We start from the raw sequence: 24475 nt of genomic DNA on the forward strand, positions 1-24475 counted from the left end.
CCCCGCCCAGGTGCTGCCCAGTGGCTCATCGTGTCTGTGTGGAGTGGAGACGCCCCTGCCCACGGGGTGTGTGTGTGTGTGTGTGTGTGTCCCATCCCCCACAATCAAGGCAAAGACCCACCCGCCCCACAGAATCAATGGCCCCAGCCCCCTCCCTGGCACCGATGTATAGGTGTCTTGTATAAAGGCATTCTTTATCTGGGGGGTCCTCGCTATAGGGGAAGTCTGTCTATAGGTGCCCTGTGGGGTCTCTCTATAGGGGAGAGTTTGTGACCAGCTCTCTGTCTTTATAGGTGCGTTTCTATAGGGGATCCGGTCTCCATAAGGGATCTCTCTGGATACGTATAGGGGAAGGGAAGAGTCCATAGGGCTCTGTAAGGACCGCTCCCTAGGGTCTCGCTATGGGGGTGTCTCTCTAGACCACCCGGGGAGGGGTCCCTGCCGGGGGGGGGCGGGCTCTAGGGGCTCTATCGGGGTCTCGCTATAGGGCCCGGGTCCGGTTTCGCTCCGGCCGGCAGGCGGCGGCGCAGGCCCGGCGGCGGGACCCGGAAGGTGCCGCCCCCGGCCCGGCCCCGCCCCGCTCAGCCCAGCCCGGCCCGGGGCGCTGAGCGCGGAGCGGTCGGAGCCGGGCAGCCGCGGGACTGGCCGGGCCGGAGCCACATGGCGGCCCCGGAGCGACGGGCCTTCGCCCAGCGCATCAATCGGTGAGAGCCCGGGGGGAGCCGGCCCCCCGCGACCCCCGCCAGCCCCCCAGCGACCCCGCCCCCCCCGAACCAGGGACCCCGGCCCCCACCCACCTCCCTACCCCCCGGGTCCCCGGTACCCGGGCCCCCCACCCACCGCCCCAGGGTACCTGGCCCCCGGCCCCCCAGGACCTAAGGCCCCGGCCCCCCCCCCAGCCCACAGCACCCACCCCCTGCTCCCCCACATCTACGGCATGGGCAGCTCCCGCTTGCCCCCTGGCACCCCCACGTCCAGCCCTGACGGGCACCCCTCTACCCCCCCCTGTTTTCCATCCACCCACCGGCACCTCCACCCCTGGTCCCCCGATCCTTCCCCCGTGGGGCCCACCTGAACCCCTCTGCACTGGGGGGGGACAGCGCCATGTCCTCATCCCCCCTGCCCGTCAATAGCTGTGCGCTCCCCAAATCCTCACCCATCTCCGGCGGGGGCCCCCCACCTCCAGGCATTACAACACGGCCTTAGTGGGGGGGGGTCCATGGGATGGGCACCCGCTGCCCCCCAGCCCCTCGTACCCAGCAGGGTCCCAGCTGGCATCTCCCCTTCCCCGCCCCCCAGGTAGAATTGTGAGCCAACGACCTTACGGGAGCGTCACCCGCACTCGCCTCTTTCCAAAGATGTGGGAGGGGGGGGCCGCCGAGAGCTGGAGTCTCCTGTGTGCTGAACCCCAGCCCCAAAAGATGGGGGGGAAGGGAGGCGTGGGGCAGGCAGGGATCCCTGCTTTCCCCTTGTGAGGAGCATGGGTGACTTCTGGCACGTGCTTGTGCCAGGGTTTCACATGGGCCGTGCCTGCCTGGGACCCACAGGGGCGTCCCGGTCCTGTCGTGAAATGCCGGGGAGCAGCTCAAGTCCCCAGGCTCTCTCTGGCCCGGGAGACACGGGTGTGTTTCAGGAAGGTGCCCCGGGGCAAGGTGGGTTTTACCCCGGGTTGGCCCCACACCCCAGCGCTCGCTGCTTTGAAAGGGTGACGTGAGCGGGCGCCAGCTGCCCCCCTCCTCCCCACGGGGCAGAGATGATTGCACTGAAGTGCAGACGCTGCCCCGAGACAGGTAACACCTGCCCCGTCTGCACCAGGATCCTGGGAACACGTGTGTGTCCCCCCCATGCTCGCAGGCCTTCCTAGCCAGACAAGAGCTCCGTCGGGCCGTGCTGGCTATCGCCTCCCCCCCCCCAGCCCTGCTCTGCTATGTATTGTTTTCATCCCAGAGGAAGGAAATTCGGGCCCATTTCCTGCCTCTCCCCGCCGGGATCAGAGCTCTGCTCCTGGCTTCCTCGCCCGGCAGGTTTTAATGGTTGTGTTTTGTTGTGGTGCCTGCGGCGGGGTGGGGGGGGGCCGTGGGCGCGCTTGGCTTTTCCTCCAGTTTGCAGAGTTTGGGGCGAACGCTTTGGAAAGCGCCGGAGCCTTGTTGGTCTAACTCGAGGCCCTGCATCCCACCCACGCACCCATTCATATGCGAATTGCAGCCAGTGGACGTTGGCCCCTCTCGGTTTCATTCGGAGGCAGGAGTCTTGGATTTGTGTAGCCTCTTTTTCCTTGTTCTGTAAAAAAAAACCACAAACAGCAACACTCCCCCCCCGCTGCCCCCAGCACAGCCCAGCTCCGGGAAATCGCCGGGCAGCCACCAAACCGCCCCGAGGAGGAGGGTCTCCTGGTGCCGGGTGATCTCATTAGCTGGCAGCCGGCGAGGAGCAGGTGCGAGTGAATAATTCAGCGATGGCTCCCGGCTCTGCCTCTGTGCGCTTCCTTTCCCCTTCGCCAGGCTCCTGGCCGCGGCAGTCTCCCCGCGGAGGGCTGGCACGCCGAGCGGGGCAGGAGGCCGGGCGGGTGCTTTGGTCGGTGTTTTGAAGTGGGGGCTCCGAGGGGGGGGGGGGGGCAGAGAGACAATGCTGAGGGTGTCTCGACGGTGGGACGTGGTGGCGAAGAGACGGGCATGGCACCTGGGGGATCCAGCGGCAGCCCCTGACCAGGCTGCGGGTTACCTTGGGCAAGTCTCTTCCTTTACCTGGGTCAGGTGCTTGTCTGGCCCCCATCACCGTGGTATCCGGGCGCCTCAGGTCCCAGGCCAGTGGCCTACCCCCTGCACCATCCTTCCTCTCATCTCTCAGGCTCTCTTCCCCTGGCTGCATAAAGGGGGATAATATTCCTCCTTCCACCCCCCCTTGGTCTAGACAGACTGAGCCTCTTCCAGCATTAACTCTGCAGCGCCCGGTGCGGCGGGGACTGCAATCTGGGTCAGGGCCCGTGCAGCGCCCGGCGCGGTATCTGTGCCGTGATCTCCGAACTAGACAGCCCGGAGCGGTTCCAATTCCAGCCCGTTTGACGAGGCCCGAGGTGAAGTGTCTCCTGCGATCAGGTGCCGTGGGGTCTGGCTGGCTCTGCGACTCCCCTCGGCGTGGTCAGGGCGTTGCCTTGCCTGTCCACACACTCAGCGTTTAGTTCTCCGGTGCAGGTTTGGCGAAGCGGCTGGCCTGGCTGCCTCTGGGTGGATGGAGCCTGGAGCCTCGCGGCCAACCGGAGGAACGCCGGAGACGTCATCCCCACCCCACCCGCTCCCGTTCGCCCATCGCTGCCAGGCTGCTCTCGGCTGGAGGAGTCCCTAGCTGTGCCCCAAAGGGCCGGGCGATGCAGGAGCTCAGATTAGGGCAAGGAAATCCCGGCCTCACTGGTGTCATTGTGACATCGAGCACGGCGTCCCTCTGTGCCTCAGTTTCCCCATGCTGGATAAGAGCCGGGGCATGGATTTAGGTGCCAAGTTCCCGTTAAATGGGGGACCTGACTCCCTTCAGCTGAAGGGGGCCCAGGGTTAGTGTTGGGCTGCAGGTGGCCGGGTTCCCCCTTCCCGACAGCCAGGGCCCGGATAAAACGTCTCCCTGCGCGAACGGGAAGTGGAAGTCGGCCGCCGCCAGGCTTCCTGGCCCTGTCTCAGCACCTTCGGAGCCTGCTGGATGCACCTTCCCCCTGGGAAGGGCTGGGCGGCTCTAGGACGCGCTGTTCTAATTGCGGCTCATTTGTGGTCTCCCACATCCTGCCCCCAGGCACGGCAGTGCCCTGCTCCTCCCGCCCTTTTATCCCGTTAGGGGCAGGGGCAGCCGAAAGCACCCGGCCGTGCCCCTGTCCTGGGAGTGGGACAGTGGGCCCGCAGGAGGGGAGAGGGCGGGAAGGCTGGCCCGGTGGCTGGGCCGCTCGCCTGGCTTCCCGGAGGCCGGGGCCAGAGGGGAGCTATGGAGAACCTCTTGTCTGACCTCCGGCCGTCCCCGGGTGCCTGGAATCGGTTCCTGTTTCACACGAGAGCCAGCCGTCCACAGCCCCCGTCTCCAGTTAAACGTGGCTGGCGACGGAGAAGGCGCCAGAGTGAATTGTGCCGGGGCCCCTTCCCCGCCGGGTTACGGATTTTACGCCACATTTCTGGCCGGAGTTGGTCTAGCTCCGACTCCCAGCCGCCGTCACTGGATACCGGTTCCCCCGCAGAGATGCGCAGGGTGTGAGCGCGTTGCCTTGTCTTCGGCCAGCCGCGGAGCTGGCGCTCCGGGGTCTTGCGCTGAGGCTGGGTATCCGGCCCGTGAATCGTTCTCTGACCCCTCCCCGCCCGACCAGCCTCCTGGATCGGTGGGCACCAGAACTGGGCGCAGAATCCCAGGCACCCAGGCGGGCGCAGAGGTAAAGCCACCTCTCTGCTCCGCCTCGAGGGTCCCCTCTTTGGGCAGCCCAGGCTGGCGTTAGCCCCAGCCTCACGCTGGGCGCATGTGTTCTGCTGCTGGTCCCCCACGATCTCCCCCCGAGTCCTGTTCAGCCGCTGCTTGCCAGGGGCCCGGGTCCAGTTCCGGACTGCGGGCCGCATCCTGCAAGTTGTCCCAGCTGTTGGCAGGGCTGGTTGCTCCCTGTCACCGGAGCTTGGCCAACCGCTGCATTTGGCCCACTGACCTTGGGTGAGTCGCTTCGTTCCCTGTGCCTCAGTTTCCCCATCTGTAAAGTGGGGTGAGTGCTTCCTTGCCCCGCTGGAGTGTCTTGGGGGGTAACACTGCATTGATGTTTGAGGTGCTCCGATACTCCAGTGCTGGGTGGGCTGGGGGTCCAGGGGATCTGAGTTCAATTCCCCACTCTGCCACTCGGTCCCTGGGTGGATCATTTTGTCTCTCTGTGCCTCAGTTTCCCCCTTGCTCCAGTGGGGATAGCAATCCCTCCTTTGTTGCGGATGGAAGCTCTTTGGGGCAGGGCCTCTCCCTATGTGTCTGTGCAGCAGTGAGGGGTGGGGGGCGATTTTGGTCGGCACCCGGCGGGCCGGGGGAGGGCACCCAACAGGGGGCGCTGTGCTGCAGCGAGCCGGGTGGAAGGTCTCCACAGGGGGGCGCTCTCCTCTTGCCGCCAGGACCGTCCTGCAGGGTCAGACCGGGGCCCCGGCGCAGGCGGGCGATGGGAGGGACCCTGGAGTCCTGCCGAAATCCTGGCCCTTGTCAGTGCCGTCTCTCCCCCCCCAGCTGGGGGGCGCCGCTCCCCGGAGGGTGCCGGGACCCGATGGTAACGCGCCGACCCCGTGCCTGGGACGGGGTCACCGAGACGCTCTGCGGCACCTTTCCCCGCTTGCTTTGCTGCAGGAATCTCACCGGGGTTATTTGTCGCTGGCTTCCTTTTCCCGGGGGAAGGGGGTGTTGGCTTTCCCAGGAAGCCGGGGGATGGGTGGGGGGAATCTCACCCCCCAGCCTTGTCTGCCCTGGGCCGTGAGCCCCTAGCGTGGTCGCGCGCCCTGGAGGGGTCTAGGATCAGTGCCAATCCCGGCAGCATCAGCCGCGGGGGTCCCTGCCGGCCTAGCTAGCAGCACTGGACCAGCGTGCCGCCCCGCCGACTCCTCTTCCTCATCTGCCTCCCTCCCTCCCTGGCCGTGCCCCCCTGCTGGAATCTGCCCCGCTGCCGGGAGCGTGGGAGCCTGGCCCGGGAGCCGGGTGGAGAAACATCTGCTGGGAGCTGCTGCTCCGTGGCAGAGTCGCCGAGCCAGCGGTAGCGGGTGGCACTGCCTGGCTCTGCCGCCCCCAGCCGCCAGATGGGGGCCCAGCCGGGGCCCTGTGCCGTGCTTGGGGTCCCAGGCTGGAGTGGGGGTGGGGGGCGTGAGCGCCAGCCGGTCTGGGCTGTTTACTGGGAGAACCGGAGCCGCGGCTGGCGGAAGAGGCTGGGCATCTGCCGGGTTTGGGCCCGTTCGCACCCGCTGAGGGGTTTACAGAGCAGGGAGCCCCCCCCAATGGCATCCTCATCGCCCCGGGCCCGTCACTCACTCGGGGCGAGCTCTGCGGGTGCCTCTGAGCCGGCCAGCGACGCTGAGCTGCCGGAGTTTGCAGGGAAGGGACTGAGCGGGGGCCTCGGGGACCTGGGTTCGATTCCTGACTCCGGCTCGCTCCCGCCGGGAGCTTGGCCAAGTCCCTGCCTCTCTCCAGGCCTCAGTTTCCCAGGTGTTAAGTGGGGCAGGGGAACCCCCAGGACAGCGCCCAGGAGGCCCCGTGGCCCCGTTTCAGAGGGGGAAGGATGGGGCTGAAAGTTGAAATCTAACCCTCGACCCTGCTCCCTTCCCAGAGCCGGGAGAGGACCCAGGAGTCCTGGCTCCCCTGCTCTGCGCACTAGATCCCCCCTTCCCCCTAGCTCTGTGCAGACCGGGCCGAAGCGAACTGCCGCTAACAAGAAGATAAAGTCCTTGCTTGAAGTGGGGCCCCCACCACAGCCCCTCCCTTTCAGAAGCCCCCCCGCTGCCAGTCCTCCCCCTGGCGCTGGCCCAGCCCCGGGGACTTCCCAGCCCGGCTCTGGCGGAGGCAGGTGCCGCTTGCAGCTGTCTGTGTGCACAAGGAGATCTGCGCGTGCGGGGCGCCGGGGAAGGGCTCGCCCGTCTCTGCTCACAGGCACCGAACGGTGCCTGTCTGCGCCGGGGGCCGGGGACGTCTGCGTGTCACTGCGCCCCGGGAACTTGACCAGGCTCCAGGGCTGACCTCACCCGCAGCTGGGCCGAGGCCGGGGCACGTGTCGGCCGTGCTGTCGCTGCTGGGCGGGAAGGAGTGCAGGGCCCCCCCCCAAGGGAGGGGGAGAGGCTAAAGACATCAGAGCCGCCACTGCCAGTGCGGGAGGGGCTCCCTGCTTCCAGAACACGTGTGCCTGGCACACAGGACTCCTGGGTTCTATTCCTGCCTCTGCCACTGGCCAGCTGGGTGACCTGGGGCAAGCCTCTTCCCTGCACTGTGCCTCAGTTTCCCCATCTGTAAAATGGGGATGATAGGGACCTCGTTTGGAGAGAGCTTGCAGATCTTCTGTCCCCCCTACCCCAAATCCCTTACCAGTATTAGGTGCATTATGGTAGCACCTAGGGGCCGTCACTGAGATCAGGGTCCCCCTTGCGCCAGGCACTGCACAGTTCCCGACCCAGATCAGGGCTCCCATCGTGCCAGGCGCTGCCCAGGCCAAGTGAGGGACAGTCCCTGCCCCAGTGAGCTCAAGGAGAGAGGAAAAAAGAAACAAAGGAAGGATCATTATCCTCATGTGGCAGGTGGGGAAACTGAGGCACGGGGCACTGCAGTGACTTGCTTGAGGTCGCCCAGGGAGTCCGTGGCGGAGCCCAGCGGCTGGGAGCCAGGACTCCTGGGTTCTATTCCCAGCTGTGACTCACGGGTGGGGGGAGGGGGAAGAGACTCTTTCCCGTTCTGTGCCTCAGTGTCCCCAGCTGCGTGGCTGATCTGTGCTCCCAGCGCCGTTGCTGCAGCCGTGCCCCAGGCGCGTCATGGCCCCGTCTGCGCCGCTCCCAGCCTCCCTCGGCTGACTCTGGGGCCCAACGGTCATGGGGACCTAGGCCTAGCCCGGGGGGCCGTCGCCCCTGACCGGTTTCTCTCTCTCTCTCTCGCAGGACGGTGGCAGCCGAGGTGCGGAAGCAGGTGTCCCGGGAGCACAGCGGCTCCCCCCAGCTCTCCAAGAAGCGCAGCGGCTCCCAGCAGTTGGTGAGTAGCCCGGTGGCCGCCCCGCTGGAGGGGGACGTGAGCAGTGGGGATCCCCCCCCCTCGGCCCTGGAGGAAGGGGCTGGGCTGGGTCTGGTCCCCGAGCCCCCGCTGGCTCTTAACCTGGTCCGGCCACTGGAGGGGGACAGAGCCACATCGGGGACGTTCGTGCCGGCTCCGGCCATTGGCTCCTTTTCCACAGCCCCGCCCCTTCCCTAAGCATCATGGGAAGATTCCCCCCTCCCCCTCCGGGCTCTGCCTTCCTGGCCCCGCCCTTCTGGTCCCTGCCTTGCCCACCCGCAGCACCAGCCAGGGCACCCGGGTGCAGACCCCGCCCACTACGCTGGGCTCCGGGGGGGGGAAGAATTATAGACTAGCGTTCAGGGGCTGGGGGTGGGCCGGGTCGGTCCCGGCTCAGTCCTGAGTCGTCTGGTGCAGGAGCCAGTTATGGAGGCTGCTTTAGTGCTGCAGAGGCTGCTTCCCTCGCTGCGACACGGCTGAGACCCCGGCTTGCTCCCCCCGGCCCAGCGATGGGCCCGAGCGTGTGGGGAGCTGGCCGGCAGGACGGGGGGGGAGGCACAGCAGAGATTGCAGGGCGGAGTCCGGGGCGCCAGCAGCACGGTTCCTCCCTGACCCCCCGTGGGGGGCCAGGCGCTGAAGGGGAAGGATTGCCTCTAACCGCGTCGGTTTCCCCTTCCCTTAACTCCCTGTGGTTTTGGTGTCTTCCCCTCACTTCCTGCTTGGCTGACCCGGCTCGGCAGGCGCTCACGGGCAGGTCGGCGCCGAGATTTCCTCCGGCACAGATGGCTCCTGTTACCTGCGCCCCCCTCCCAGCCTGGACCTGGAGCCGAACGGGGGGTTGAGCAAGCCCCCAGAGCCAGCCGCAAGCCGGCAGCCACCCTGCTTCCTGCCGCCTCCCGGTGACTGGCCGGGGCCAGGCTTGGAGGATTCCCGGCTGGGAACGCGCCGCAGGAGAGCCCGGCGTCAGTAGGGGGCGCTCTACCCCAGTCGATATTGAATCTCTTACAGCAGTGGGGGGCTGCCGGGAGTCCCGAGTCTCCTGCTCCAGTCACTCAACCCCACTGCCCTCCCAGAGCTGGGATAGAACCCAGGAGTCCTGGCTCCCAGTCCCCCCTGCTCTAACCACTACACCCTACTCCCTCTCCCGGAGCTGGGAATGGAACCCAGGAGTCCTGCTCCCAGCCCCCCTGCTCTAGCCCTTAGGCTGCGCCCCCCATGGCTGTGGGATAAACTCTGCCTCGTCCTTGGGGCCCCCCTGGGGGTCTCCCAGCCTGTGTTCCCTGCTCCAACAACCGGCGGGGGGCAGGGCATGGAAGTGGGGGTTGCAGAGAGCTGCCCTTGGAATGGCCCTCCCCCCCCACTGACCTGTCTGTTCCCTCCCCTCCAGCTGCCCCTGAGCGAGGTGGTGGAGCCGGTGGACTTCGAGGAGTACCTGGCCGCTCACCCCCCCGAGGTGGAGCCTGGCCCCCTCCGTGACCTGATCGAGTTCCCCCCCGATGACGTGGAGGTGATCCGGGAGCCGCGGGAATGCCGCACGCTGGAGCCGGGGGTGCCCGACGAGGGGTAGGTGCCTGGGGCGCGGGCGGCTGCTGAACGGGCAGGGGGATGGGACCTGGCCCTGATTCCCCCCTCGGCCCCGTGTGCTGCTGCAAGAGACCTCCAGGTCCCGATGGGGCAGCCCCACAAGGGGGTGCTCTGAGGCGGGGCATTTGGGGCGTCCCCTCTGTACGAAGCTGAGCATCCAGCCCGGCCCCCGACCTCGACCCACAGCTAGGGTACTGCCCCTCTGTGCTGGCCCCAGGGCTGGGACCAGGCTTAATTAGTGTTCCAGTTAATTAGTGCCGGCAAAGTGCTGGTAGCAGGACAGGAGAGTGCCAGCCCCCCACTCCCATCATCCCTGTTCTACAGAGGGGGAAACTGAGGCACGGGAAGGGAAGTGACTTGCCCACGGTTCCCTAGCCGGCCAGTGGCAGAGCAGGAAGAGGGAACCCGGGCGTCCTGGCTCCTCGCCCAGAGCTCTGCCGGTTGGACCGAGGCGTCCGGCTGTCCTGGAGGCAGCGGGGCTGGAGAAGGGGCCGGGTGGAGTCCCAGTGGACCTGCTGCCCTGGCGTTGCCCGCGCCCGTTGATTCCGCAGCAAGCCCTGGGTGTGTTTCTCTCCCTCCCGACAGGCAGCTGGATGCCCGGGTGCGGGACGCCGTGCAGGTCTACACCGAGGACTGGCTCGTGGTGCGGAGGAAGTAGGTTGGCAGAGGCCCCCGTGGCCGGTCGGAGGGGGCAGCGGTGGGGCAGGGCGAGCCGATCCCGTGTCTCCCCTTCCCGGGGCTCAGCCCACGACTTGCAGGCTGAAATCTCTGGCCTGCTCCGTGCCAGCCGCTGCCAAGCAGGGCGGGAAGCCAGGGGGATGGGCCCAGCTACCGGCAGGGGCTGGGTCGCCCGGAGCTGGGCCGGCACCAGCTGCCTGCTGCGGGTTTCCAGACACGCCTGCTAACAGGATCGGCCCAGTTCTTGCAGAAAGGGACCTTGTTTCTCCTGGTGCCCGAGGCGCCGCCAGCCCAGCCCGGCTCTGCCTCGTGTTCCGGGGACTGCCCCCGGCTGCGGAGGGGCACGGGCGGGGGATTGGCTGTGTTTCAAGGGACAATGGGCTGTTTGTCCTCCTCCCTGTCCGTCCGTCCATCAGCCGGGGTAACACGGTGCTCTGCAGACAGCAGCTGAATCCTTGGGAAGAAGGGGGGTCCTCACCCCCTGTTTTACAGATGGGGAAACTGAGGCACAGAGTGGGGAGGTTAGTTCCCGGCTCCCACGCCCGGTGCGGGAGGCCACGGGTGGCGATGCTGCCGTGCCCACTGCCTGCCCCCTACGGATGAGACCCACAGCTGGATCCGTCCCCCCCTCCCGCTGACGTACACCCCCTGTGTGCTGCCCTCCCCCCAGGCGAGGGTGACCCATAAGGGGGCTGAAGTAAAGGGAGAGGGGCAATGCCCCTTCCCCCCCCCCAGCTGATCACAGAGCAGGGGGGGCCTGGCCCAAATGGCGGTGGGCTGCCGCAGCCCAGGGCCGACCGTAACGGCGGCTCCCCGCGCCCGCAGGTACCAGCGGCTCAGTACCATGTACAGCCCCATCACAGCCGAGCGCCAGCGCCAGCGCCAGCAGGGGCTGCCCCGGCAGGTCTTCGAGCTGGACGAGGCCGCGGAGGAGCCGGTGAGGCCGTGGGGCGAAGGCCACGGGGACGGTGCCCGGCCTCCCGGGGGCAGGAAAGGGAGGGCCCCCCCGGGACAGTGCTGCCCCATTGGGGGGCGGTGGGGTCAAAGGGGGGTGGGATAGCTCTGGGAGGCTGAGCTGGGGGGCCGGGGAAGAGGGCTGCCTGGGCCATGGCGTCGTCTGGCCCTGCAGGGGGTCGGTGCTGGGGCCGGGGGGTGCTGGGGCTCCAGGCCGGGCTGGCCTAGGGTGGCAGGAGGACCCCGGCCCAGACAGCTGGCACCCCTCCCCCGCCAGGACGAGCTGAAGCGCCGCTCGGCCTCCCTGGACGACACGCCCCGGGGCAGCTGGGCCTCCAGCATCTTCGACCTGAAGAACTCGGCGGCCGACCCGCTGCTGCCCGCCCTGCTGGCGCGCACGGCCCTGGAGGAGGTCGACCGGCGCAACGAGGCGCTGCGCCAGGAGAACCGGCACGGCGAGCTCCTGGCCCTCTTCCCTGCCCCCGACGAGGTGAGTCCCCCCGGCGTGCGGGGCCCCTTTATTAGTGCGTTATGGGAGCGCCCCCCCTTCACAAACTGCCCCTCCCCAAAGAGCTCCCGGTCTACACCTACCCGGGGGAGCGGGGAAACTGAGGCATCAGGCCAGCGGCAGAGCCGGGGACAGAACTTGGCGTCCTGGCTCCAGCCCGTGCAGCAGGTATAAAGGCAGGACCTGGTCGGCTCCCTCCTCCCGCGGGTGGTTGCAAGGGGGGGGAGGGGGGACGACGCGGGGCTCGTGGGGCCGCTCCCACCGCTGCTCCCCCTCTCACCGCTGCTCCCCCGGCCGGCAGGACGAGGCGGTGGAGCGCTGCAGCCTGCCTGAGGTGCCCCGGGAGCATTTTGGCCAGCGGGTCCTGGTGAAGTGCCTGTCTCTCCGGTAAGCCGCCCCCCATCCCCGCGACGGAGCCAGGGGCCATGGGGTGCGGGGGGCAGCATTTCCATCCCAGCTGTGGGGAGGTCACTGTCAGAGCCAAGCCAACCGCCCCAGGGGCTGGGCTGGTCCAGCAGGATGAGAGGGGCCCCTGGGTGGGGTGGGGTCCCCTGGCTGGGGCTCCCCCCCCCCGAAATGGGAACTGTGGGGTCTGGCTGCGAGGGCAAACAACTCAGCCTTGAATGTCCGTGCAGAGCTCTGCTCATCCCTAGAGCCTCGACAGCGCCCTGTGCAAGGGGGGAGTGTGGGGGCAGTGATGCCTGTGTTAGAGGGGAAACTGAGGCACTGGGGGGAGGGACTTGCCATGGCTGCATAGTGAGTCAGTAGCAGATCCAGGGATAGAAGCCAGGAGTCCTGGCTGCCAGTCCCCCTGCTCTAACCACTGGACTCCACCACCACCACCCCCCGAGCTGGGAATGGATCCCCGGCGTCCTGCTCCTGGGGCGTAGCGGGGCGCAGGAACGGGGGACGGCTGCTCTCCGTGGACGCGCCCTGACGTGCCGGCCTCTCTCTGCGCAGGTTTGAGATCGAGATCGAGCCCGTCTTCGGGACGCTCGCCCTGTACGACGTCAAGGAAAAGAAAAAGGTACCCACTGCCCCGCCCCCGCCGGGCATGAGATGGGCGGGGGGTCTGTCCGGGGCCCTGGCGGCGCCGTCTCCTGGGCTCATCTTTGCTCCGTCCCTAGATCTCCGAGAACTTCTACTTCGACCTCAACCCGGAGCACATGAAGGGGCTGCTGCGAGCCCATGGCGCCCACCCCGCCATCTCCACGCTGGCGCGCTCCGCCATCTTCTCCATCACCTACCCCTCCCCCGACATCTTCCTGGTCATCAAGGTGAGTGTGGGGGGGGGAGCTCCCAGCCCCCCTGCTCTAACCACTAGCTCCCACTCCCCTCCCAGAGCTGGGGATAGAACCCAGGAGTCCTGGCTCCCAGCTCCCTGCTCTAACCACTAGACCCCACGCCCCTCCCAGAGCTGGGGATAGAACCCAGGAGTCCTGGCTCCCAGCCCCCTGCTCTAACCACTAGACCCCACGCCCTCTCCAGTGGGTCACTCTTCTCTCTCCCCCCCCAGCTGGAGAAAGTGCTGCAGCAGGGGGACATCGGCGAGTGCTGTGAACCCTACATGGGCATGAAGGAGACAGACGCACCCAAGGTAGGTGCTGCCTTAGCGCCAGCCCATCCCGCGGCACGGCTCGCCTGGGAAGGACGCCGGGCCGTGAAAGCCGGCACGTAACGGCTCCGTCCGCTGGGCAGGGGTGGGCACTCACGTGCCCTGCTCTGCAGCGTCTCCTGGGCCTCTGCCCAAGGGCCATAGCCAGGCTGCTTTCTGGAGTCCTGGATGGGACTAGAACCCAGGGGGCCCAGTTCCCAGCCGCCCCCTCCTCCCTGCTCTAACCACTAGACCCCACTCCCCTCTCAGAGCTGGGAAGAGAACCCAGGAGTCCTGGCTCCCAGCCCCGCCTGTGTTATAACGGGTACAGCTCTGACAGCAGCAGTGCGAGCTCCCTTTACCCCTGACATGCCCCCCCCCATGCCTCAGAGGGGTGGGCCCGGGGTTGAGGGGTGAGCTGGGCTTTCCCCACCCCGTCGACTCCATGGCCGCCTCCGCCCCAGAACAAGGAGAAGCTGGAGAAGCTGCGTGGGGCGGCGGAGCAGTTCTGCAGCCGCCTGGGCCGGTACCGCATGCCCTTCGCCTGGACGGCCATCCACCTCCTGAACATCGTCAGCAGCGCCGGCTCCCTGGAGCGCGAGGACGCCGAGAGCGGTGAGCCCGGGCCGGGATCCGTGGGGCGGCGCAGCCTGCAGCCGAGCCGGGCGTGGGCACTGCTGGGTCCAGGGCCCTCCGTGACACCACATGCCCCACAGCCTGGTGCTGGGGGGCTCAGCAAGGGGTCGGGCAGCGCTGGCACCCGGTGCCCCAGGGTCCAGTGGGCTGCAGATTCTTCCTTTTGCCGGTGGCTGTTTATAGACAGCTGCTGCCTGCCGCCCCAGAGGTGGCTGCCTTACAGTGGCAGGGAAAAAAATCCCTTGTCGTCTAGGCCAAGTGGGGGCCACCTCAGGAAGGGTCTGGGGTGGGGCTGGGCCTCTCCCTGGGTGGCGGCTCGTGGGGCTTTACTGCCGCCCCCCACCCAGTAGAGCCTGCCTTGCCCGGGGTGAAACTCCCCTCTCCCGCCCCCGGCAGAGCGCAGGGGCACCTGGAACGAGCGCAAGCGGCGGACGCTGGAGCGCATGAGCACTGGGGAGGAGCTGTGCAGCTTCCGCAGCTTCCGCCCGGCCACCCTCACCGTCACCAACTTCTTCAAGCAGGTAACAAGGGGAGTGGGGGGGAGGCTGGCACCCCTGCTGGCCACGGTGGGATTAAGGGGCGGGGCTTGGGGTGGATGGAGGCGGGGTTTAGGCAGCTTGGGGGCAGAGCTGCTCTGGCTGCGGTGGGCAGCCTTTGCTTTGGGGCGGGGCTGTTGTGGTATTTGCATTGGGGCGGGGCTTGGGGCACATGGGGCGGGGCTATTGTGGTATTTACTCGGGGGGCTCCCCCCCTCCTGCCGCTCTAATGCCGGCCTGGCCCCGCGCAGGAAGGCGACCGCCTGAGCGACGAGGACCTGTTCAAGTTCCTGGCCGACATGAGGCGCCCGTCCTCGGTGCTGCGCAGGTTGCGGCCCGTCACAGGTGCGGCCGGCAGGGGCCGTGGGCAGCGGGGACCGATGGGGGCCGGCCGGCACCTCTCCGACTCCGTGTCCCGGGGGAGGGAGGGGAGGATTCGCTGCCACCCTGGGAAAGGGCCCATACGCAGCGGTACGGCCCCTCAAGGGAAGCAGGCGGGGGGCGGGGCCAGAGGGCAGCCTCAGAGCCACGCCCATAGGGGCCCCTGCCCCCAGCGTAGCCCCACAGCTGCTGTAACCTTCAGTGGGGCTGGGTGCCCCGAGCCCTGCCCCCTCCCGGGTCCCACCTGCTTCCTGCCCCAGCCCCAACCCCGGCTGGCTTCCTTTGGCCCCTTCCCAGCACCCCTGGGCTCCGCCCCACGTGTTAGCAGAGCCACGGCCCTCCCTTGCCCCCAGGCACCGGCCGACTGTGGCCGTGGGGGTCTGCCCCCCTGCATTGGCCCAGGCTCCCCCGCGCTGAGATCCTCACGGCCCCGTCGCCGCCTCTCCGCAGCTCAGCTGAAGATCGACATCTCGCCGGCGCCCGAGAGCCCCCACTACTGCCTGTCCCCGGAGCTGCTGCACGTCAAGCCCTACCCCGACCCCCGGGTGCGGCCCACCAAGGAGATCCTGGAGTTCCCGGCCCGGGAGGTTTACGTCCCCTACACCACCTACAGGTGGGTGGCAGCCGCCCGCGGGGGCGCTGGGGAGTCAGCGACGGGACGGACGCGCTGCAAATCAGTAGGGGCGGGCGCGGCCTCTGGCACCCCAGTCCGGCGAGGGGGGGCTGGCTGCCGGGGTGCGGGGAGCCAGGCTGGGCTAAGGGGGGCTGTGGGTCGGCAGTGAGGGGCACCGGCAGAACTGGGTGGGGGGAAGCTTTCTCTCTGTAGGAGCCAGGCTCGTTTTCTCTCCAGTGAGAGGCAGGAGGCTGGCGGGTCGCCCCAAGGTTCATTTATTTCCTGGGGTGCTGGGGGAGGCGACGCTCCAGCGCTCGGTGCTACAGAGGCTGCCCGCGGCGGGAGCCGGGTGTCCTCGCAGATCCTGCAGCCCGGCTGCCGGTAACCGGCCCCTCGCCGGGTTCTGCCACGGGAGCCCGTGGCCGGGCGCTGTCTCCGTGGCCGAGGGCTGTCCCCGTGGCCGGCCGGCCGTGTGCTCTCGGCGACGCTCCCTGTGGCTCTCCTCAGCCGCCCGTGGGGCCGGCTCATGTCCTGGCGCCGGCGTGGCCCTCGATCTGGCAGTGGGAAGGAGGGGTCGGGATGAGATCAGGCTCCTGGCGCCGGGGCAGCCCCGAGAGGCCTGGCTCGGCTCCCCCGGCTGCAGACGCCAGGGCCTGTTGTGCTAGAGAGCCGCGGAGCACAGGCAGCGTGGGCTAGTGGCTAGTGCGATGGCCTCAGGACACCGGCTTCCGTTCCCGGCTCTATGCCCTCGCTGCCTCAGTTTCCCTTGCCGCCAGCTGCCCTGACCGGTGTCCCCCGCCCCCATGTGTGCGTTCCCAAGCTGACTCCCTGCCCCCCCGCCCCGCAGGGACCTTGCCTGCTGCTGGATCCGGGCCAGCTGCTCTGCCTGCTGTAACGCTTGCAGCCGCTGCTCCTGGGCCGCGCCCAGCAGGGTCCGGAGGGTGAGGTTCTGTCGCTCCACGTGCGCCTGGGGGGAAGGGGGGGTCAGACAGGCCTGTGGGGATCCCACCCCCCCATGTGGGCCACGCGCCTGCTGCCCTGAGCTCCCCCTTCCCCCACCAGCCGCGCTCTCCCCAGCTCCACTCGTGTTAGCCCTTCGCCCCCTCCCTGGGGACTGCCCCCCCCTGCAGCGCGGCCTCCCCCATCTCCCGAGCTGGGCGTCCAGCAGGCCCCCCACGGCCTGGTCTGGGGCTGAACCGCTCAAAGGGGCCGCATCCTGGCGGGGATCGAGCCCGGCGTGTGTGTGTGGGGGGGGGGGGGAGTCGGGAATTCCTGGGCCCCGGCTCTCAAGGACCCCAGCACGGGCGCGTTACCTGGAGAGCAGCCAGATCCCCGGCCCCGTCCTGGGGGCCCCTCCCCGCCAGGCCGGCCAGCGTCTCCTCCAGCCCCTTCACCCGCTGCGCCAGCGGGAGCTGCCCGGCCAGCATTGCCTGCATGGCCTGGGCCGTGCCGTGCGTCTGCAGCCGCAGCGCCGTCTCCTCAGCCTGGCGGGGGGGAGAGCAGAGAGCCATGGGGCGACTGAGCCGGGCTGGGGGGACTCGGCCCTGGGGTACTGCAAGGAGGGGGGGTGGGACAGCAGAAGCAAAAGCCTCCCCCGTGTCTGCTGTGGATGGGAGGGCAAGTACATGCAACATCCCTGCCTCAGTTTCCCAGTCTGGGGCTGGCAATCCTGCCCTGCCCCCCAGGGTTGTGGGAGTGATAGCCGGGGGCTGGGTAAATGCTCCAGTGGGCAGGTGAAGCAGGAGACCCGGCGATGCGGTGGGGGGGAGGGGTGTCAATAGATAGCTGGCCCCAAGACACCCCAAATCCTCTTAGCTCCAGGCCCGGGCTCCGGTTGCCATGTGCACCCCCCAGCCTGAGCTCCTGGGACACAACCAATGCTGCCTGCCGTACCTCTGGGGAAACTGAGGCACGGGAGTGACACCCCCCGCCCCCCATGGTTTCAAGCTGAGGAGGTGGTAGAACCAGGAATAGAACCCAGGAGTCCTGGGCCCCGGCCCCCCTCGGCCCCTCGACCCCACGTCCCCTGCAGCACGCAGGGGGTACCTGGAGCCCCTCCACGGCCCCACGCAGCTCCTGCACGGCCTGGCGGGCGTGGCGGGCCTGGCGCTGCAGGTCCTTCAGCGAGCGTTGGCAGCGCCCGAGCCGGCGCCGGGCCAGCTCCATCTTCTGCCCGCCGGCCGCGTTGCTCTCCTGGAAGGCCTGGCTGAACTGCAGCACCCCGTACACCAGGATGTCAACCTCCTCCTGGGGGGCCAGCCCCAGGGCAGGGGGGGCCGTGCCGGCGGGGGGGGCCGTGCCGGGGGCCACCAGCAGCAGCAGCACCAGGCTAAGCATTGTTCTGGCACCAGGAGCCGGAGGGAGACGGCCTTATGTGGGCCGGGGGCGGGCACCAGGCCCGGAGTGTCTGGTGAGCGACTCCTCCCTGCCCCGGCTTTCCCGGGCCAGCAGACTTTGGCAGCTGGCGCGGCTCCAGCGCCCTGTCCTGACGGCTGCCCCAGGGCATGGAGCCCCAGGCCGGGGCAGGGCAGTTGCGAAAGGGGATTGTGTCAGCGAGGCTGTGGCGGGCAGCCAGGGGTTAACAGCTGAGCCAGCGCGGCATCCCCAGAGCGCCCGCTTGGGGGGCGAGGCGCCCGCACGCGACCTGAGAGCTCCTGCCACAGCGAGGGCTGGACCCCACTCCCCGCCCAGAGCCGGGGAGGGAACCCAGGAGTCCTGGCTCCCAGCCCCCTGCTCTAACCACTGGACCCCGCTCCCCGCCCAGAGCCAGGGTTCCAGCTCGTTCCATCCAGTCCAGTGCCCAGAGCTTTGTCTTGCCTTGGATGTGGGGGGGGGAGGTCTCAAACCACCCCCCCTGCTCCATCCCCAAATCCTCCCCCTGCCTTTTCTTCCCCACCTCCCCCACCCGTCTGGCTCCCTGCTGCCTGCTGGGTCTTTGCCAGCCCCTGCTCAGCGCCCGCCCGCCCCGGAGCCGCCTCGTGATCAGTTCCATCAGGGTCACCGTCAGTCAGCCAGCTCCGCCGGGCGGGAGGGGGTCAGGCCGGGGATGGGGGCACAGCCGGGGGGGGGGGGGGGGCAGCACCCTCCAGGGTCTAGGACGCCTGGGTTCCCTCCCCTGCCTTGGCACCAAGTCCCTGCCATGCTCAGTGCCTCAGGGCGCCATTAACCCCGGGCGTCTCTCTCCCACCGTGCCAGGAACCTGCTCTACGTGTACCCGCGCAGCCTGAACTTCGGCAGCCGCCAGGGCTCGGTGCGCAACATCGCCGTGAAGCTGCAGTTCATGGCGGGCGAGGACCCCGGCCAGGCCCTGCCGGTGAGCGCGTCCCCCCCGCCCAGCCCCGGAGCTCTCCGGCTCCCCCCAGCGACAGCCGGCCCCTTGGCCCCTCCCTGGGGCCTGTGCCGCCTGGGGGACCACCCGTCCCTGAGGGGTGCGACCGGCGTTGGCCTGACGCGCCTGCCCCCGGCCCGGTTCGGTGGCAGTGGAAACGGAGCTGAGAAAGCGACGAAGATCTCGGGGGACAAGCTGCCACCCCACACCCCTCCCCATGCTGAGACGGGCCCGTCTCCCCCTGCTGAGAGCTGGCACCTCGCTTGCCACCTCGAGGCAGAGTCTGGGGGTCCCGGCCTGTCGTCAAAGCACCATCCCCGGGGCGGGAGGGCCGTGGTCCCTGGGGGCTCTGAGCCCCACGGCGGGGTGGGCAATGGGTCCAGCAATGGGTCTAGCTCTGCGTGGCTTCACCGAGCTGCAGCTTCCAGCCCAGCTCGTGCATGATCTCATGATTTTCAAACTGATCTCCTGATTTCAGGGGCCTGGCTGGCCTCAGGCACCCCCAAAGCACCTGGACTATAAAATGGATAGAGAACTGGCTAGAGCATAGGGCTCAACATGTAGTGATCAATGGCTCCATGTCTAGCTGGCAACCGGTCACAAGCGGAGTGCCCCAGGGGTTGGTCCTGGGGCCGGTTTTGTTCAACATCTTTATTAATGATCTGAAGGATGGGGTAGATTGCACCCTCAGCAAGTTTGCGGACGACACTAAGCTGGGGGGAGTGGTGGATACCCTGCAAGGTAGGGATAGGATACAGAGTGACCTAGACAAACTGGAGGATTGGCCCAAAAGAAATCTAATGAGGTTCAACAAAGAAAAGTGCAGAGTCCTCCACTTAGGAAGGAAGAATCCCATGCACAGCTACAGACTGGGGACCGACGAACTGGGCAGCAGCTCTGCAGAAAAGGACCTGGGGGTAACAGTGGATAAAAAGCTGGATATGAGTCAGCAGTGTGCCCTGGTTGTCAAGAAGGCTAATGGCATATTGGGCTGCATTAGGAGGGGCATTGCTAGCAGATCGCGGGAAGTGATTATTCCCCTCTATTCGGCATTGGTGAGGCCGCATTTAGAATATTGTGTCCAGTTTTGGGCCCCCCAATACAAAAAGGATGTGGACAAGTTGGAGAGAGTCCAGCGGAGGGCAACCAAAATGATTAGGGGGCTGGAGCACAGGACTTATGAGGAGAGGCTGAGGGAACTGGGCTTGTTTAGTCTGCAAAAGAGAAGAATGAAGGGGGATTTGATAGCGGCCTTTAACTACCTGAAAGGGGGTTCCAGGGAGGATGGGGCTAGGCTGTTCTCAGTGGTGGCAGATGACAGAACAAGGAGCAACGGTCTCAAGTTGCAGGGCGGGAGGTCTAGGTTGGACATTAGGAAAAAGTTTTTTACTAGGAGGGTGGTGAAGCACTGGAATGGGTTACCTAGGGAGGTGGTGGAATCTCCATCCTTAGAGGTTTTTAAGGTGAGGCTTGACAAAGCCCTGGCTGGGATGATATAGCTGAGGTTAGTCCTGCTTTGAGCAGGGGGTTGGGCTAGATACCTCCTGAGGTCCCTTCCAACTCTAATATTCTATGATTCTATGATTCTATGGGCTTCGGGGGGGCCATGCGTGGCCTGCAAATCAGGTGTCCCACGTTGGCCCCCAGGCTGGGGGGGCGCTATTTAGCAGATGAGGCTCAGCGGGGCACCCAGAAATTCAGGCCAAAGGTTAAACTCTCTCGAGGAGCCCAGGGAGGTTGGGTCCCGCCTGGCGTGGCTTGGAGTGTGCCCGAATCCCCTAGGCAGCCTGGGCACTCTCCCATCTCTCGCCTTTGTGCAGTTCTGTGGCTGTCCTGTCCGTCCCCGGCCCAGAGGGCCTGGGTTCAACCCCCCCCTGCCCCCACCCGGGCGTGATGATGTTGGTCTTTCGCCAGGTGATCTTTGGCAAGTCGAGCTGCAGCGAGTTTGCGAAAGAGGCTTACACGGCCGTGGTGTATCACAACAGGTGAGCGCGGGCCAGCGGCGCTGTTGGATCAATCGGGGGGGGTCGCATCTTTCAGTTAATGTGGTAATTGGTACAGGGGGTGCTAGGCCAGATTGGGAGGGGGGGCTGTTTCAGTTAATACGGTAACATCTACGGGGTGCTAGGCCATGGGGGGGGCTGTTTCAGTTAATACGGTAACGCGTCTGGGGGTGTCTGGGTGGAGGTGGGTGCTGGGCCGGGCTGTCTCAGCTGGGGCCAGGACGTGGGGACAGGGCCCGGGGCCCCCCCAGCCTGGTGATCCCGGGGGGTCTCCGTGCCTGAGCGGGAGGGGGATGGAGGGCGCCCCGAGCCGAGGCCTGGGGGCTGCGTGGCTGCGGGTCGCCCTCACCGCCCGGCCGGTGCCCGCCCCCCAGGTGCCCCGAGTTCTCCGAGGAGTTCAAGCTGCGCATCCCGCCCGCCCTGACGGACAAGCACCACCTGCTCTTCACCTTCTACCACATCAGCTGCCAGCAGAAGCTGAACACGCCGCTGGAGACGCCCGTCGGCTACACGGTCAGCCCGGGGCGCAGGGGTTCGGGGGGGGGTCCTGCCCCACCGCAGGCTGTCCCGCCTGGCCCCACGTCCCACGCTGCCCCGGGGACCTGCCCTCGCCCCCAGGACCTTCCCCGGCACTCGCCAGCCCTGCGTCCCAGTCCCCGGGGCGGGGGGAGTCGGCCCCTCCCGTCCCGTCCCACTGGGCCCTGCGTCTCACCCCCGCTTCCTCTCCCCGCCAGTGGGTCCCGCTGCTGCAGCACGGCCGCCTGCGGACGGGGCCGTTCTGCCTGCCCGTGTCGGTGGAGAAGCCCCCGCCCAGCTACTCCGTGCTCACCCCTGACGTAAGTCGCCGCAGCAGCCGTGGCCGCGGGCCCCTGGGGCCGGCTAGACCCAGCCTTCCGGCCCCTGGCCCTAGGGGTCACTGGCTGGCTGGGGGGCTGGGAGGTGGGCGTCCAGGCCAGCGGACTCCGTCTGTCCCTCTCAGCACTCCGTGGGACTCCGGACCCGGGGGGTGGGGGCAGGTGCCTGACACCCTCCCCCAGAGCCCAGCCCCAGGGAAAGGGATCATCGATGGGCTGGGATGGGGGCAGCCAGCCCCCTTGAGACGGGCTAAGCGGGGCAGGGGGGCAGATCCCCATCCAGCTCCTTCCTTCGGGCACCACTCGCCCTGCAGCTGGCAGGGAAACTGAGTCACGGGAGGGAGTGTGGCTGTGCCCCTGCCGGGCACCTGGGCCCGCTGCCCATGGGGCTGGGGTGGGAGCGGTGGCCGGGACCCACGGCTCTCCCTCCCCGCTGGCAGGTGCAGCTCCCGGGCATGAAGTGGGTCGATAACCACAAGGGCGTGTTTAACGTGGAGCTGCTGGCCGTGTCCTCGGTCCACACGCAGGTGAGGGGGGCTGGGGTATGGGGAGGCTGGGGGGTGCTGGAGCTGGGATCCCGGGTGGGGGGCGGAGGGGCTGGAGCTGGGGGTGCAGTGTACAGCTGGGTGCATTTCCCCGCTCCTTGGCCTCCTGCACTGGGGGCGCTGGCAGAAGAGGGTGGAGTGGTTCTGGCCAGTGCTTGGAGATCCCAGGAGCTGGAGCCCCCCCCCCCCCCCCGGTGCCATCTCTCCCCCCCCCCCCCCCCCGGTGCCACCTGACCCCGCTGCCCCCAGCAGGACCCCGCCCTGGATAAGTTCTTCATGCTGGGCCACGTGCTGGAGAAGAGCAACTTCCCGGTGCGCCTGCGGGACGCCGTCCTGACGGAGAGCAGCGTGGAGGGGGAGCTGCGGGCCAGCGTGGCCGGGCTGCGGGGGGCCGGCATGGAGCCGCTGCTCGCCCACAGCCACCAGCTCCTGGACAAGCTGCTGCTCCTCATCGCCCGCCCGCCCGTCATCGCGGGCCAGATCGGTGAGTGCCCGACGCCCCCCACCCACCCCGCGGGAACCGCGCCCCCGGATCGGGGAGTGCCCAGTGCCCCCCACCCCGCAGGAACCATGTCCCCTGATCGGGGGGTGCTCGGCGCCCCCCACCCACCCCGCGGGACCCGCGCCCCCGGATTGGAGAGTGCCCGGCGCCCCCCCTCCCCCGAACGGTGCCGACACCCATGGGGAGGAGGTGAGAGCTGTGCAGCTGCTCTGATTGGCTGCCTTACCCCAGGAGGTGGGGCAGTGGGCGAGACAGCCAATCAAAGGGGGTTCCTCCAGGGCGGTCGTTTTGGACAGTCGATTTCCCGGCTGGGCCCCGTTGGGGTCGGAGTCCCCCCCTGCAATCGACCCGCACCCTGGGGCGGAAGCATTAGCCCCCTTTTCTAGAAGGGGAAACTGAGGCACCAGGGGGCAGGGACTTGCCCATGATCAGCCAGCAGCAGAGCCAAGGCGTCCCGCATGCCAGCACAGGGCTTCGCCCGCTAGGTCAGGCTGCCTCTCCACAGGGCTGACAGGGCCCTGCTCCTGTGCTCCTGGGAGGCCAGGGAAGGAACCCAGGAGTCCTGTGGCCCAGGCCATTCCCCTTCCCCGGCTCACCCCTTCCTCGTCTCCCCCAGTCAACCTGGGCCGCGCCGCCTTCGAGGCCATCGCCGTCATGGTGAACCAGATCCACCGCGGCCTGGAGGCCGGCCAGGACCAGCACGGCCGCCACCCGCTGCTGGCCGCCTACGTCCACTTCGCCTTCCGCCTGCCTGCCACCGAGCCGGCGCCGCCGGGGAGCGGTGAGCCGGGGGGGATCTTCGACTGGGGGAGCTGGGGCAGCCGACCCCTTAACATCCATGGGGCTGAGAGTCCTGGGGTCTGGGGGGAGGGGCCTATGGGAGGAGGAGTCGGGGGGGGGGAGAGAGAGAGAGAGAGGCTGCTCCCAGGGGGGTTGGTGGGATGTGGGGATCCTGTTGCTGACGGGGGGAGGGGAACCAGGCTGGGAGCCAGGACTCCTGGGTTCTATCTCCGGCTCTGCAAGGGGAGTGGTGTCTAGTGGTTAGGGCGGGTGGGACTCAGGACTCCTGGGTTCTCCAGGGGGTTCTAAATGTCACCTCCCAAAAGGAGCCCATCTGCCCCCCCCCTCCTTGACTCCCCCGGGTGTGTTCATTGCAGAGGCCGGGACGCGGCTCCAGGGAGGTGCCATCCAATGCGCCACCCTGTCCCGCGCCACCGGCCGCCCTGCCAGCCTCAACCTGTCGCGCTCCAAGAGCATCAGCAACAGCAACCCCGACCTGGCCAGCACGCCCGGCTCCCCGGATGACGAGGTGCAGAAGATCCTGGCCAGCAAAGTAAGGCCAGCGCTGGCTCGGCCCCCGGGGCCCTCTTCCCGGCTCTGCGCTTGCCCCTGGGTCCCTCTGGGGTCGAATCAGTCAGCTGGGGCCCTGGGACGTTCCCCGGGATCCTTGCAAGCAGCCGGTCGGAGCCGTGCACCGGAGCGCGGCTCCCCCCCCGCTTGGTGCTTTGGGCTGGGGGCGCTGGTGGGTCGCTCTGGCTGGGGCGTTTCCCTGCTGCTCCTGTCCTCGTCCTACCCTCTCCCCGCTAATCGACGCCTCCGCCAGGGGCTGGCTGGGTGCGGGGGTCCCTGCTCGTGCCTCTGGATCTGCCCCCCTCCCCGGTGATTGTTCTCGCTGCTCTTTTCTCTCCCGCCGGCCGCGGCGCAGGGGATCGACCGCTCGCACTCCTGGGTGAACTCGGCCTACGCCCCCGGCGGGCCCAAGGCCGTGCTGCGCCGGAACCTGCCCAGCTCCAGCGCCGACCTCAAACAGGTGCCCCTTCCCCTTCTCCGCTTCCCTTGCCAGCCCTCCCTGCCGCGCCGGGCCCCCCACCGCACCCCGCGTTAGGGGCTCCCGGCCCCGTGCTGACCCCCGGTGGCGCGGCGCGAGGACTGCAGCGTCATTGGGCCAGCGCCGGGCTGTGCCGGGCCGGGCGGGTAGAACCGGAGCCGGGTGCGGGGCTGGAGGAGGGAAACGTGGTGCGTCGCCGCCGCCGCATC

The 24475-nt window shown here is 68.0% G+C and overlaps 2 protein-coding genes across 7 annotated transcripts in view; one reads left to right on the forward strand and one right to left on the reverse strand.

Moving 5' to 3' along the window:
- Positions 1–585: 585 nt before the first annotated feature.
- DOCK6 (dedicator of cytokinesis 6) overlaps positions 586–24475 on the forward strand; it is a 40146-nt gene continuing 16256 nt past the window's right edge. For all 4 annotated transcript variants that reach the window (XM_067560540.1, XM_067560541.1, XM_067560544.1 and 1 more), the window contains exons 1-23: positions 586–704; positions 7614–7704; positions 9110–9285; positions 9892–9960; positions 10810–10921; positions 11216–11428; positions 11748–11833; positions 12407–12473; positions 12574–12723; positions 12963–13043; positions 13505–13655; positions 14073–14197; positions 14464–14557; positions 15044–15206; positions 18402–18519; positions 20449–20519; positions 20912–21050; positions 21272–21373; positions 21832–21918; positions 22189–22420; positions 23055–23219; positions 23596–23771; positions 24144–24248. In XM_067560540.1, the coding sequence (XP_067416641.1) occupies positions 661–704; positions 7614–7704; positions 9110–9285; positions 9892–9960; positions 10810–10921; positions 11216–11428; positions 11748–11833; positions 12407–12473; positions 12574–12723; positions 12963–13043; positions 13505–13655; positions 14073–14197; positions 14464–14557; positions 15044–15206; positions 18402–18519; positions 20449–20519; positions 20912–21050; positions 21272–21373; positions 21832–21918; positions 22189–22420; positions 23055–23219; positions 23596–23771; positions 24144–24248 (2817 nt within the window). In that variant the 5' untranslated portion in view covers positions 586–660. The remainder of the gene's footprint in view (positions 705–7613; positions 7705–9109; positions 9286–9891; positions 9961–10809; positions 10922–11215; positions 11429–11747; positions 11834–12406; positions 12474–12573; positions 12724–12962; positions 13044–13504; positions 13656–14072; positions 14198–14463; positions 14558–15043; positions 15207–18401; positions 18520–20448; positions 20520–20911; positions 21051–21271; positions 21374–21831; positions 21919–22188; positions 22421–23054; positions 23220–23595; positions 23772–24143; positions 24249–24475) is intronic.
- On the reverse strand, positions 15397–17921 carry ANGPTL8 (angiopoietin like 8). Of its 3 annotated transcripts, none has more exons than XM_067560385.1 (4): positions 17253–17921; positions 16520–16690; positions 16058–16173; positions 15397–15760 (listed from the first exon to the last, which is right to left on the reverse strand). In XM_067560385.1, exons 1-4 carry the CDS (start codon positions 17541–17543, stop codon positions 15478–15480), a joined length of 861 nt encoding a protein of 286 aa, XP_067416486.1. In that variant the 5' UTR covers positions 17544–17921; the 3' UTR covers positions 15397–15477. The 3 variants fall into 3 exon arrangements, with proteins under 3 accessions (XP_067416486.1, XP_067416487.1, XP_067416488.1); XM_067560387.1 differs by having other exon boundaries at positions 15582–15760; positions 16063–16173; XM_067560386.1 differs by lacking the exon at positions 16520–16690.

The sequence above is a fragment of the Emydura macquarii genome, unplaced genomic scaffold (genome assembly GCF_026122565.2).
Source record: "Emydura macquarii macquarii isolate MOO-44397 ecotype Brisbane River unplaced genomic scaffold, CSIRO-AGI_Emac_v2 contig_2292, whole genome shotgun sequence".
NCBI lineage: Eukaryota > Metazoa > Chordata > Testudines > Chelidae > Emydura > Emydura macquarii.